General features: G+C 47.7%; 1 protein-coding gene across 1 annotated transcript in view; it reads right to left on the bottom strand.

Annotated features, from left to right (window-relative positions):
* The window catches only part of LOC127003840 (roundabout homolog 2-like), a gene marked incomplete at its 5' end in the record, with an annotated part of 245,879 nt that overhangs the window by 120,686 nt on the left and 111,708 nt on the right, over window positions 1-13,485 (bottom strand). The window contains 2 exons of the mRNA XM_050870915.1: window positions 291-776; window positions 1,424-1,690. Of these exons, the coding sequence (XP_050726872.1) occupies window positions 291-776; window positions 1,424-1,690 (753 nt within the window). The remainder of the gene's footprint in view (window positions 1-290; window positions 777-1,423; window positions 1,691-13,485) is intronic.

Genomic DNA, 13,485 nt, shown 5'->3' on the forward strand with positions numbered 1-13,485 from the left:
AACGCAAAACCGCCGCCGCTGACAGAACGCTGGGCTGGGGTGGGTGAGCGGGTGAGTGGGGAGGGGGGAGCTGGTGTTGAGGGGGGTGAGGGGGGGTGAAAGGGGGTGAGGTAATGGGCACGGCAGGAAAGTTGTGCGGGAGGTAAGGGTGGAGGAAAAACTGTAGCCTGACACTGAGGGGCAAGTTCCTCCATTATCCCCCCCGCCCCCCTCACCCCCCTCTTGATGGAGAGAGAGAGAGAGAGAGAGAGAGAGAGAGAGAGAGAGAGAGAGAGAACATGCACACTCACTTGCAATGTTGAGGTCGCCGTTCGGGTCCAGCGTCACCCTCTCCCCGTCGGTCCTGACGGGCGCGGCGCCGCGGTACCACGTCACCGTGGGCTTGGGCGGCCCCTGGGCGCGGCAGTGCAGGACGGTGGGCGTGCGGGCGGGAAGCGTCTGGTTGGAGGGCGGGATGGTGATGATGGGAGGCGGGGCGTGGCGGGCGGCTACCAGAGTGAGCCAAGCGCGGGCGTGGGCCACGCCCGCCTCGCTTACCAAAGAACACGTCCACGTGCCGCCCTGCGCCGACGTTTGCGGCGTCAGCACCAGCGTCCCGTCACGGTCCACGTGGGCGTCCTCGGACACCCAGCCTGAGCCCACCGGCTGCTGCGGCAGCGACGAGTGGGTCCAGACGGGCGTGGGCGGCGGCGTGCCGCGGCCGTAGCAGGGCAGCCGCACGGTGGTGTTGAGGATGGCGGCGGTGTCCACGGGGCCGGAAACCAGCTGGGGCGGGTCTGTGGGGGAGAGAGAGGCGTCATGGGCGTCACAAGGGGCAGCAGGGAGGAGTGCTGCGGCTCCGAGGCAGCAGCGCAGCAGGAGCGCCGCCTCCTCCCTGGAGAAGCACGCCAATATACAGGCCACCCCCCCTTTACCCTCCCCCCCCCCCCTCTGCCTGCTGGCCTTGGCCCCGGCAGCTCGCCGCTCCCATTTCGCAGAATAACATTGCGTTTTATTACCGTTATGAAGTAATATTGGTTTTGTTGTTCCCGAACTATGTAAACAGAGCAAGAGTCTCGTGACGGGCGGCTGCCAGGTATTGACTGTGCGCCGCCCGTCACTGGCTGACTGACCTCCACACAACCTTGACCCTAACTTTAGGCTGCATCACGCGGGGCCCAAACTCGCGGCGTTTTGGATGAAAGCAAACTTTTGCACCAATTTTCAGCACAGCCTCCCCCCAAAGTGCCGCCGCTGCCCCCCTGACCCTGACCCGGGGGGTCCCCTCCCCATAATGGCGCCCTCGGCCCCCTGACCCTGACCTGAGAGTTCTCTCCCCCTAATGTCACCATTAGTCCCCTCACCCCCGCCCCTCACCTAACACCGTCACCCCCGCCCCTCACCTAACACCGTCACCCCCGCCCCCTGTCACCCTGCCACTCACCGTACACCGTCAGCGTGGCGTTGGCCACCACGGTGGCCACGGAGTTCTCAGCCTGGCAGATGTACACGCCGGCGTCCTGCACCGTGAGGTCCTTGATCTTGAGGGACGAGTCGGGGTCCAGGCGCGCGCGGCCCACGGGCATGCGGCCATCGTGCCGCCGCCACAGGATGTGCACCCGCGGCGACCCGCCCACGCGGCACCGCAGGATGGCCTCGCCGCCCGTTACACCCGTCACGTCGCTGGGCAGCCGCACGAAGAACGGCCGCACTGTGGGAGGGAGAGGGGAGCGTGAGACGATGCTGATTGGGGAGAAGCTTGGTATGGGAAGGGTGGCAGGACGCGGGGCATGGCGGGAAGCTGGTGGTGGACTCGGAAGGCTGGAACAAGGAATTAGGACGACGTCACCACCACACACACACACACACACACACACACACACACACACACACACACACACACTTACTGATGAAAGAGTGAGTGTAATTCTTCGTCCATTGATTGCGGGACGCGGTGGAGAATGGACCAAAGGAAAAACGTGCGACGCTATGATGGAAATGAAGCCTTATGGGTGCGAGGGGCAGGGGGAGGAAGGGAGAGAGAGAGAGAGAGATGAAAGTTGACACAGTAGGCTGAAAATAGGACGACCAGCAGAGAAGAAAATCAGAAAAAAACTCACCAAAAAGAAAAAATATATATATTACAACGAACACGACGAAAACCTTATAACGAAAAAAAGTTGTCGAATAGGAAAGTAAAAAAAATTGTATATAAAATGAAGAAACAAATGAAAACAAAACAATAAAAAATAGAAAACGAATAAAAAGGAAAAAAGAGAACAAGAGGAATAACGAGAAACGAAACAAAACAACATTCGCGTATAAACAAAAATAAAAACAAAAAATAGTAAACGAATGACAAGGAAAAATAAATAAGTGAATAAATATAAGAAGAATAAGAAGGAAAAAGGAAGAAGAAAGGAAAAAATAATAGAGGAAAACATATTCGCGTAAAAACAAAAACAAACAAAAAATCAAACAAAAAAAGTAAATAAACGAATCACAAAGAAGAAAATAGAATAAATAAAAATAAATAAAAGCGAAACGAAATGAAATGAAACAAAACAGAAAACGGAGAACGTGTCACTGCCCGGCCAGAGAGAAAAAGAAAAAGAAAAAAGAAAAAAAAAATATCACAGTTTCAAGGAGGATGAAAAATAAAAGATAAAAAGAAATAGACTCGGGGGGGAAGCCTTGCATGAAAACACAAGAAAAAAAAAAAGATAAACTGAATACAGAGAATGAAATAAAATATACGACATGAGAGAGAGAGAGAGAGAGAAATAAGAGTTCTTTGATATCTATATTAACACCACGGATTCTCTCTCTCTCTCTCTCTCTCTCTCTCTCTCTCTCTCTGTCTATCTCTCTCTATCTCTCTCTAGTTCTCTCTCTCTCTCTCTCTCTCTCTCTCTCTCTCTCTCTCTCTCTCTCTCTCTCTCGCCCGGAGTTTATGTTATCGCGGGGGCTGCGTTGAGATCCGTGTTATCCCGCCCGAAAGAATGAGAGAGATATGGTATGGGTGAGAAGGGAGAGAAGGGAGAGGGAGAGGGAGAGGGGGAGAGAAGGATGGGGGGTGGGGGGGGGTGGAGGAGGGGGCCGATGAGGGGAGCTTAAGATGAGGGTGCGGGATTGGGGTAGAGAGAGGAAAGGAGAGGGGAGGTGGAGGTGGAGTGAGGAAGGGAAGGAGGGGGAGGTAGGGTGAGGATAGAGGAGGTATAAGAGGAAAAGGAAAGAAGAGGAGACAGAGAAGAAGGGGACAGAGCAGGGGAAGTAGAGTAAGGTAAGGTTAGGTAAGGATGTGGGGTGGGGAGGTAAAGGGAGGTAAGGGGAGGATGTGAGGGCGAAAGAAGGAGGGAGGAGGTACAGGAGGTAGGATGCTGATAAAGGAGGAAAGAGGAAGAGGAGGTAGAGAAGAAGGGGGGTAGATTAGGGCAAGGAGGGAAGGGTAGGGATAGGCAAGGAGTGGGAGGGTAAGGGGAGGTAAGGGAAGGCAAGACAGAAGGGGGTGGATGGGGGAGGTAAGGAAAGGTAAGAGACAGGGAGGAGGGGAGGGGAGGATGAAAGAAGGAAGGCAAGAAGAAGGGAGGAGGAAGAGGAGAGGAAAGAGGAAGAGAAGGTAGAATAGGACAGGGAGGGTAAGGAGATGAGTGGGAAGGTAAGGGGAGGTAAGGGAAGGTAGGAGACAGGAGGGGCGGGGAGAGGGGGAAAAGGGTAGTTGGGGAAGCAAAATGGTCATCCCTTAAATATTCTCAAAGGCTTAAGACCGAAACATTTTTTAGGTCTGGCGCTTAGAGGAGACGCGTTGAGGTGGTGGTGGTGAAAGGTTGTGATGGAGATGGCAGGTGTTGTATATAGCTGTAGTAGTAGTAGTAGTAGTAGTAGTAATGGTGGTGGTGGTGGTGGTAGAAGGAAGAAGGGAAGGAGGAGAAAGGAAAGGGAGAAGTAGAGATGAACGAGGGATGGAGAGAGGGAGGTGAAATATTTAAGTACGAGAATAAGACAGGTAAGGAGATCAGAAATAATAATGAGGAGGAGAAGGAGGAGGAGAAAGAGGAGAGGATGAAATAAGAAGTAGAAGAGAAGGAAGAAGAGGAAGCAGTGAAGAAGATCCAGTATTAAAAAAAAAGAGATGATGGAATAGATGATGATGGTGATAATGATGATGATAATGATGGTAGTAGTAGTAGTAGTAGTAGTAGTAGTAGTAGTAGTAGTAGTAGTAGTAGTAGTAGAAGAGGCTTAAGGAATAAAAACCTAAGGAAGTGTTCAAGAAACCTTATATGAAGAGGATGAGGAGGAGGGGGATCAGTGAAAGGGGGAGAGAAGGAGGAAAAGAAGGGAAGGAGGATTAAGAAACAAAATCTCCCTCTGTGTTTGTCATTCTGTAGGGAGGGAGGGAGGGAGAGAGGGAGGAGAGGAGGGAGAGAGAGGGGAAGGAACTAAGGGTGTTTTTTTTATCTTTGTTCTCCTTACGACGATATTTTTTGTTGGAGAGAGAGAGAGAGAGAGAGAGAGAGAGAGAGAGAGAGACAGGACTTTTACGTGTGTTGGGGGAATGGAGGGGACAGTGCTTGTGTGTGTGTGTGTGTGTGTGTGTGTGTGTGTGTGTGTGTGCGTGTGTGTGTGTGTAATGGCGCAAACTACCTGTTGTCTCGTGAATAGACCCGTTTTTCGCCGCTAAATGGCACTGCGGTCGTTATGGCGCCCCCTCTTGCGGCCAATGGGGAAGCACACACACACACACACACACACACACACACAGAGGAGGCGATGGTCGAGTAAACTAACACCCCCCTCTCTCTCTCTCTCTCTCTCTCTCTCTCTCTCTCTCTCTCACCTTAATCACCCACGAGACGGACAGGTAAGGGAGGAGAGAAAGAAAGAAAGAGTTCAAGGTATAGAACGCAGGTGACCCAATTAGCAGAAGGGCAGGTAGATAGATAGGTTGATTAAGGTGGATAGACAGGTATTAAGATTCCCATCGTCGATAATAATGATGTCAAGATCCCAATTAACTTTTCTATCAAGATGGAATTGAGTTTTTTTAAAGGGAGAATGGAAAATGGGAGGGAGGGAGGGTGGGGAGGGCGTAGGAGAGAAAATTGGGTGAGCTAGGGAGAGAAAATAGGGTGAGAAGGTTAAGGGAGAGAATATGGAGGTAAGGAGAGAGAAAATAGTACGAGATAGGGAGAGAAAATAAGGCGACGGAGGGAGAGAAAAAAATAGGGTGAGGAAGGGAGAGAGAAATGAGGAGAGAGAGAGAGAGAGAGAGAGAGAGAGAGAGAGAGAGAGAGAGAGAGAGAGAGAGAGAGAGAGAGAGAGAGAGAGAGAGAGAGAGAACAGGGTGAGAGAAAAAAAAATAGGGTAGGAAAGGAGAGAGAAAATGAGGTGAGGAAGGGAGAGAGAACAGGGTGAGGGAGAAGAGAAAATTGGGAGAGGAAGGAAGAAAGAAAATAAGGTGATGTAGGGAGAGAAATTGAAATAAGTGAGGATTATAAAAATAGGGAAAAATGGAGGGAAATGAAAAAAAATCGTGTGTTGAAAGAAAATTAATATGTAGAAAGGGAATATAAGGAATTGGAGAAAATGAAGGATATCAAAGGAACAATATGACGAGAGAAAGAAAACTATATAGGGTGAAGGAAAGATGTCAAAAGCAAAATAACAACAAAAAGAGAAAAAGAAAATCCAGGAAGGGAAAGAACCTAACCACACCTTACTGAACTCAAATCAAGCCTGTATAAGCTAACCTAACTCTTTCTTATCAATCTAACTTAACCTAATCTAACCAAACCTAATATATCTTTACCCTACCTACCCCAACCTACCTAAAGTCCTATACTAGCTAACCCAACACACTAACCTAATCCAACCTAACCTAGCCTAACATAACCAAACCTAATATATCTTTACCCTACCTACCCCAACCTACCTAAAGCCCTATACTAGCTAACCCAACACACTCTAACCTAATCCAACCTAACCTAACCTAACCTAACCAAACCTAATATATCTTTACCCTACCTACCCCAACCTACCTAAAGCCCTATACTAGCTAACCCAACACACTCTAACCTAATCCAACCTAACCTAACCTAACCTAACCAAACCTAATATATCTTTACCCTACCTACCCCAACCTACCTAAAGCCCTATACTAGCTAACCCAACACACTCTAACCTAATCCAACCTAACCTAACCTAACCAAACCTAATATATCTTTACCCTACCTACCCCAACCTACCTAAAGCCCTATACTAGCTAACCCAACACACTAACCTAATCCAACCTAACCTAACCTAACCTAACCTAACCTAACCTAACCCAACCTAACCTAACCGAGCCTCATCTGAAACAACCCTGGAGGCGAGGCGCAGCAGGCAAGAAACACGCACAGCAGCGCCGCGTCCCTCGACCTTACGATATCGGGTGGCTATTGGTGGCCCATCGAAGCCCACCAATGAGGACACCAGTTGCCCAAAAGAGGAGGGAGAGAGGAGGAATGGAGGGAGACCGTGATAGTGGCCGGAGGATTAGGAGGAGGAGGAGGAGAGAACATGGACTAGAGGACATGGAGGAAAGGGGAGAGAGGAAGGGAGAAGGAGGGAGAGGTAGGATGCCCATGGTAGTGGCTGAAGGAGCAAGAGGAGGAGGAGGAGAAGGAGGAGGAGGAGGAAGAGGGGCTGGTTAGGAAGGGAGGTAGCGGGAGGGAAACCGTAGTAGTAGCCGAAGGAGGAGGCAGTGGGGGAGTAATAGTAGTAGTAATAGTAGTAGTAGTAGTAGTAGTAGTAGGCCAATGAATTGCTTTGTGAAAGGATATGAGAAAAGATACCGCTCACAACGCAACTCTAATGGATGGAGGCCCGTAGTAGTAGTAGTAGTAGTAGTAGTAGTAGTAGTAAGAGGAGGAGGAGGAGGAGGAGGTTAGGAGAGGCTGGTTAAGGAGAGGTAAGGGCGAGAGCGCATGGACTGAAGGCATTGGAGTAGGGGAGTTGGGGCAAGTTTGGAGCGAGTATTTCAGGGCCTTAATGCTCCGGACGAGACGAGTTTTGCGAATGTCGAAGAGAAGCACCTTACTTGTCCCCTTCTACCCCTCCCCTTCCCTGCCCCTTCCCCTTTCTCGCCCACATATTCCCTAGAGGTCTTGCTGTGTATTTCTTTTTTACTTTTTCTTTTTTTTCGTTTTCTCGCCAATAGTCCGCCATCGTATTCAGTTTTCTCTTTATTCTAGTTTTTTTTTTAGTTCGAGGTGTGGGTGGGTGGGTGGGAGGTGTGTGTGTGTGTGTGTGTGTGTGTGTGTGTGTGTGTGTATCAGTAGTAGTAGTAGTAGTAGTAGTAGTAGTAATTAAAGAAAATAACAACAATAACGAGAGTAGCAAATACCTCACCACCACCATCAACACCATCACCACCACCACCAACACCACCAACAACAACACTAGTACCCACACCACCACCACCACCACCACCATCATCATCAACAGCACCACCAGCACCAGCAGCAGCAATAGTAGAAACACGGGCACAGATGATCCTCTAGAGGCTTCCGCTGTATCATTAGCCAGTCAATCCCCGGCAGCCAATCCTGATCCTCGCGCTGGTAATTAATTTGTTGTCGGTAATATGATTGGATTAGCGGGGCCTGACTGACGGGCCGCCACCAAACAATGACGCCTTCTGATCGAGTTAAGGCCCTGATTAGGACGACGAGAGGGCGCCAATCTTGCTGTTCTCTGATTAGTAGGGGGGTATGGGGGGTATGGGAAGGGGGGTAGGGTATGTGAGTTTGTGTGTGTGTGTGTGTGTGTGATTGGGTCAGGTGATTGGGTTGTTTGATTGGGTTTGGGTTGGATTAGGTTTGGTGTGTTTTAGGGAGGGATTGATTGGGTTGGGTTGGGTTAGGTTAGGTTAGGTTGGGATGAGATTGGGTTGGGTTTGGGTTCGGTTGGGTTGGGTGGTGTGTGTGTGTGTGTGTGTGTGTGTGTGTGTGTGTGTGTGTGTGTGTGTGTGTGTGTGTGTGTGTTATTTGTTTATGCTGATTAATTTTTCTGAAGTATAATTTGATCGCATTTTCATTTATTATCCTTATTTTCTTATATTCCTTGTTTATCTTTCTCTGCTTTTCTTTCCTACTTTTCTTTTCTTCCTCTTCTTTAGTGTTATTCTATTGTCCTTATTCTTCTTATGTTATATTTTTTTTACTTCTTTCCCATCGTGTTTTTTTTTTCTATCTCCGTCTCCTTTCTTTCTCCAATTCCCTTAAGCTCTCTTCATTTACAGCCTCCTCTTCCTCTTCCTCCTCCTCCTCCTCCTCCTCCTCCTTCTATTGCCTTGGGACCTCTTCAACTATCACTTTCTCTCCTCTGTCGTCAAAACTTCTCTCACCTCCCTCCCTCGCTCCCTCAATTCTTCCTCTCCCTCGCTCTCGCGCTCACTCTCACTCTCTCTCTCTCTCTCTCTCTCTCTCTCTCTCTCTCTCTCTCTCTCTCTCTCTCTCTCCTCATCTCCCCTTGACTCTGTGGTTCTTCCTTCTCCCCTCGGTGCCTTCTCTCCCCTCTCCTCCTCCTCCTTCTCTCTCTCTCTCTCTCTCTCTCTCTCTCTCTCTCTCTCTCTCTCTCTCTCTCTCTCTCTCTCTCTCTCTCTCTCTCTCTCTCTCTCTCTCTCTCTCTCATCGAATCATCTCCTTTCACCTCCCCTTCTCCCTCTCCTCTCTCTCTCTCTCTCTCTCTCTCTCTCTCTCTCTCTCTCTCTCTCTCTCTCTCTCTCTCTCTCTCTCTCTCTCTCTCTCTCTCTCTCTCTCTCTCTCTCTCTCTCTCTCTCTCTCTCTCTCTCTCTCTCCTCCTCCTCGTCCTCCTCCTCCGACTGCGAAATTATCCAGAGACCTGGACCAGATCACTCAGTGGTCAGAAAAATGGCAGATGTCCTTCAACACTGCCAAATGTAAAGTAATCCATATCGGATCCAGAAACAGCAAGCACACGTACCACATGGGTGGCGAACCACTACATGTAGTGCAAGAGGAAAGAGACCTCACGGTCACTATCAGCAGTGACTTGGAACAAACAAAAAACTGCAAGTCCGCCTGTAAGAAAGCCAATACAATGCTTGGGTTCATATCGAGGAACTTCGAATACAAGACGCCGGGAGTTATGTAATCCTTGTATAATTCGCTGGTAAGGCCCCACCTGGAATACGCCGTGCAATTCTGGTCTCCTAATTACAGGAAAGACATTGAATTACTTGAGAGAGTACAGCGCCGCGCCACGAAGATGATACCATCACTGAGGACGAAACCCTATGAAGAACGACTCGAGCGACTCAACCTCTTCACGTTGGAAAAGAGACGACTGCGGGGAGACATGATACAAGTCTTTAAGTACCTGAACAAGCTCAGCAACGTTGATCACTCATAGAATCACTCCAAACTCTTCACGCTACAAACTAACCTGAGAACAAGAAACAACGGAAAAACAATTCAAGCAAAGCGATGCAATACTGACATCGGCAGGAGTTATTTCTCGAATAGAGTTGTTCGCCACTGGAACAGCCTTCCTGCAGAAGTGGTTAGCGCAGAGACCATCAACTCCTTCAAGAAACGCATTGATCGCCACTTTGCTGCAACAGGAGTGAACTGAACGTTCCCAAGAGTAGGTACACAAGTGCTTTAATCCTTCCCTGCAAGCCACTCCTGTGGCAAACGGATTGATTAAATCACTGAACGCAGGCAACCTAGTAATGAGCCAACAGTCTTTCTGCTGCCTGCTAGTCCATGTTTCCATGTTTCCATGTTTCCTCCTCCTCCTCCTCCTCCTCCCTAAATCGTGTCGGAAGCCCCCCAAAAGAGAAGCCTCAAACCCGATAAATCGATAGAAGCCCCCCACCTGCCCCCCCCCTCCTCCTCCCCCCCTCAGGGTGTTAATGAGAGATGGTGAAATTATCCCTCACCTGTGTTTCTCTCTCTCTCTCTCTCTCTCTCTCTCTCTCTCTCTCTCTCTCTCTCTCTCTCTCTCTGATGCTTATTCTTGTTATTTTTGTTATTATTATTATTATTATTATTATTATTATTATTATTATTCCCTCTCTCTCTCTCTCTCTCTCTCTCTCTCTCTCTCTCTCTCTCTCTCTCTCTCTCTCTCTCTCTCTCTCTCTCTCTCTCTCTCTCTCTCTCTCTCTCTCTCTCTCTCTCTCTCTCTCTCTCTCCCTATTTTCCTTCCTCTCTGTCACCTTCCCTTCTTCCCACTTCCCTTCCACCTCTCTTCCTCTCCCTCCATTCCACCTCCCCTCTTCCACCGTACTTTCCACCACTCTCCAATCCACTTCCCTATTATCTTCTCTCCCTTCCCTTCTCTTCCTCCTCTTCCATCCCTTTCCTTTCACCCTCCCCCTCTTCCATCCCTTCCCTTTCCCTGTTCAATACCAACCTTCCCTTCCACCTTCCCTTCCTTTTCCAACTCCATCTCCCTTCCCTCCTTCCACTTCCCTCCCTTCCTCCACCTCCTCCACCCTTCCACCATCGTCACTGCTAATGTGGAAAACAGATTCTGACTTCCTAATGATGAGGCAGCTAATGCACACGAGAGAGAGAGAGTGAGAGAGAGAGAGAATTACAACTTATCTCTCTCTCTCTCTCTCTCTCTCTCTCTCTCTCTCTCTCTCTCTCTCTCTCTCTCTCTCTCTCTCTCTCTCTCTCTCTCTCTCTCTCTCTCTCTCGCTTTGTACGTACGTCTGTCCTTTGCATACTTAACATTCTCTTTTATTATTATTATTATTATTATTATTATTATTATTATTATTATTATTATTATTATCTGTCATTTTCTTTACCATTTAGTCTGTTTTCTCTCCTCTCCTTCCTCTTCTTTCACCATCATCACCATCACCAGCATCTTCGTCATTACTCATTTTCTCTTCCATTCCTCATTCATTCATTTTTTTTTTTTTTAGCTTCTTCTATTTGTTATTTCCATCATCCTTTATCTCCCTTTTTTCTCTCCTTCCTTTTTTCCTTCGTCTCCCTTTTCTCACTTATTCTTTTCCTCTTTTCTTCTTTTTTCTTTTCTCTTTTATAATGTTTTTTTCTTTACCTCTTTTCTCTTCTCTTATTTCCTTTCTTTTTTTCATCACCAACACACACAAAACAGTATCTAACACCACTACTACTGTTAAAATCATCACCACCACAAACCACCACCACCACCTACACCACGGGCATCACCACTCCTATACCCACCACAATTACTCCCATCATTATAACTTCTAACACCAAAGCATTCACCATCTTCATCACCACCACCTCCACTATAGCCGCAGCCCTCACTCACCACCACCAACAACAACACCAACAATAACAACAACAACTGCCACCTCCACCACCAGCATTCCTAATATTATCATCACCGTCAACACCACCACCACCACCACCACCGCCGCAACACCCTCACCCACCGCCCTATTACAAACATTTACACTACCACTAACGCTAATTGCATCATCACCATTAGACACCACCGCCGCCAACACCACCACCACCACCACTACTGCTGCTACTGTTATTGCTACCACTACTACTACTACTACTACTACTACTACTATTACTATGAATTGCCTACTATAAATGTTACTATCTCTGGTATTAACTTCTATTACAAACCATTAAGATTGTATCCTATCATCACCACCACCACTAAAGTCATTTCTACTACTACTACTACTACTACTACTACTACTACTACTACTACTACTACTACCACTACTACCAACACTAGCCAACACTGCGTACCTGCCACCCCACCACCACCACCCACCTCCAGTCCGGGTCGTGTAAAGTTACGCAGGAGATGCAGGGGAGGTGCGTAACTTTTCTCATTGTAATCACATCAAAGGCCCCCGACTAGGTTCCCCTCCCCTTCCCTCCCTTCCCTTCCCTTCCCTCCGTTGCCCGACCTTCCTACCTCCCTTCCGTTGCCTTCCTTCCGACCCTGCTTCACGTCTTTAATTTTTTTTTTTTTTTGGCGTTCTCTCATTCCCTAATTCCACTCCCTTCACTGTTTCCTTCTTTTTTACTGTTTAGCTCCTGCAATTCCTACTCTTTTTTTAACTTTCCTTTCTTTCACTTCTTCCCTTCCCTCCTCTTCCCTCCTCTTCCCTTTCTCTCATTCCCTAATTCATCTTCTCTCGCTGCTTACTTTTTTTTAAGTTATCCATTGCAGTTCCTACATTTTTTTTAGCTTTTCCTCTCTTTTTTTTTTCTCCCCTTCCCTTCCCTACTTCCCATCCTTCCAATCCTGCGTTCATTCTTTTATTCTTTCTCTTTCTCTCATTCTCTAATTCCTCTCCCTTCGCGTCTTCCCTCATTTTTCAATTTAACTCCTGCAATTTCTACTTTTTATATACTTTTTTTCCTTTCTCTTTATTTCTCTTGCTTCCTGTCTTTATTGCTCTTCGTCGTCACTTCCATCTTTTTCTCTTCCATTTTCTTTCCCTTACTTGATTCTTTGCACTTTCTCCTCCTCGGTAATTCCTTTCAACTCTCCTCCATCTCCTCTTTTACTCTGTCTCCCTCATTCTCCTTCCATCCTTCTATTTTTTTTTCTTTTCTGTTTTGTTGTCTCGTTTCCTTTACCATCCTTTCCTTTATGGCTAACCTTCCCTTCCTTTCCTTACTTTATCTTAACCAAAACTCTTTTCTCTCCTTTCCTTCACTGCTTCCTTCTTTTCCTTCCCTTTCTTTCTCTTCCCTTCCCTTCTCATTCCTTGCCTTCCCTCACCTTTACCATCCCTCTTTTCTCTCCTTTCCTTCACTCCTTTCCTCTTTTCCTTCCCGCTTATTCCTTTCCCTCCATGACCTCGACCTATCTTTTCTTTTCCTTCCCTTTCCTTCTCCTTCCTTTCCCTTCCCATTCATTCTACTCCCTTCCCTTTCCTTCCCTTCCATTCGCCGATGCTCTAATGGTGACAGGAAAGGGAAATGGAGATAGTTGTTGTTATTGTTGTTGTTAGTGGTGGTGGTGGTGGTGGTGGTGGTGGTGATAGTGGTGGTGGGGAATTTAAAGGAGTAAAGGAAAGTATGTCTCTGATTTGCAAGGAATGATAATTAAAAGTGCTTAGGTGTTGTTGTTGTTGTTGTTGTTGTTTTGGTGTGTGTGTGTGTGTGTGTGTGTGTGTGTGTGTGTGTGTGTGTGTGTGTGTGTGTTTTAAGGAGTCATCTGCAGTGTTTTTTCCCAAGGATGCTGCGACACTCTCCCTGATGACTCTTCTCTCTCTCTCTCTCTCTCTCTCTCTCTCTCTCTCTCTCTCTCTCTCTCTCTCTCTCTCTCTCTCTCTCTCTCTCTCTCTCTCTCTCTCTCTCTCTCTCTCTCTCTCCTTCCTGCTTTCATCCTCTTCAAAGTTTCGCGAAGTTTCTCCTTTTCCTCCTCCTCCTCCTCCTCCTCCTCCTCCTCCTCAATTATCTAATCGTCCCCCTTTTTCTTTCCATTTCATTCTCATTTTCCAAACATTTCCTT

Source organism: Eriocheir sinensis, chromosome 26, assembly GCF_024679095.1.
Source record: "Eriocheir sinensis breed Jianghai 21 chromosome 26, ASM2467909v1, whole genome shotgun sequence".
Taxonomy (NCBI): Eukaryota; Metazoa; Arthropoda; class Malacostraca; order Decapoda; family Varunidae; genus Eriocheir; species Eriocheir sinensis.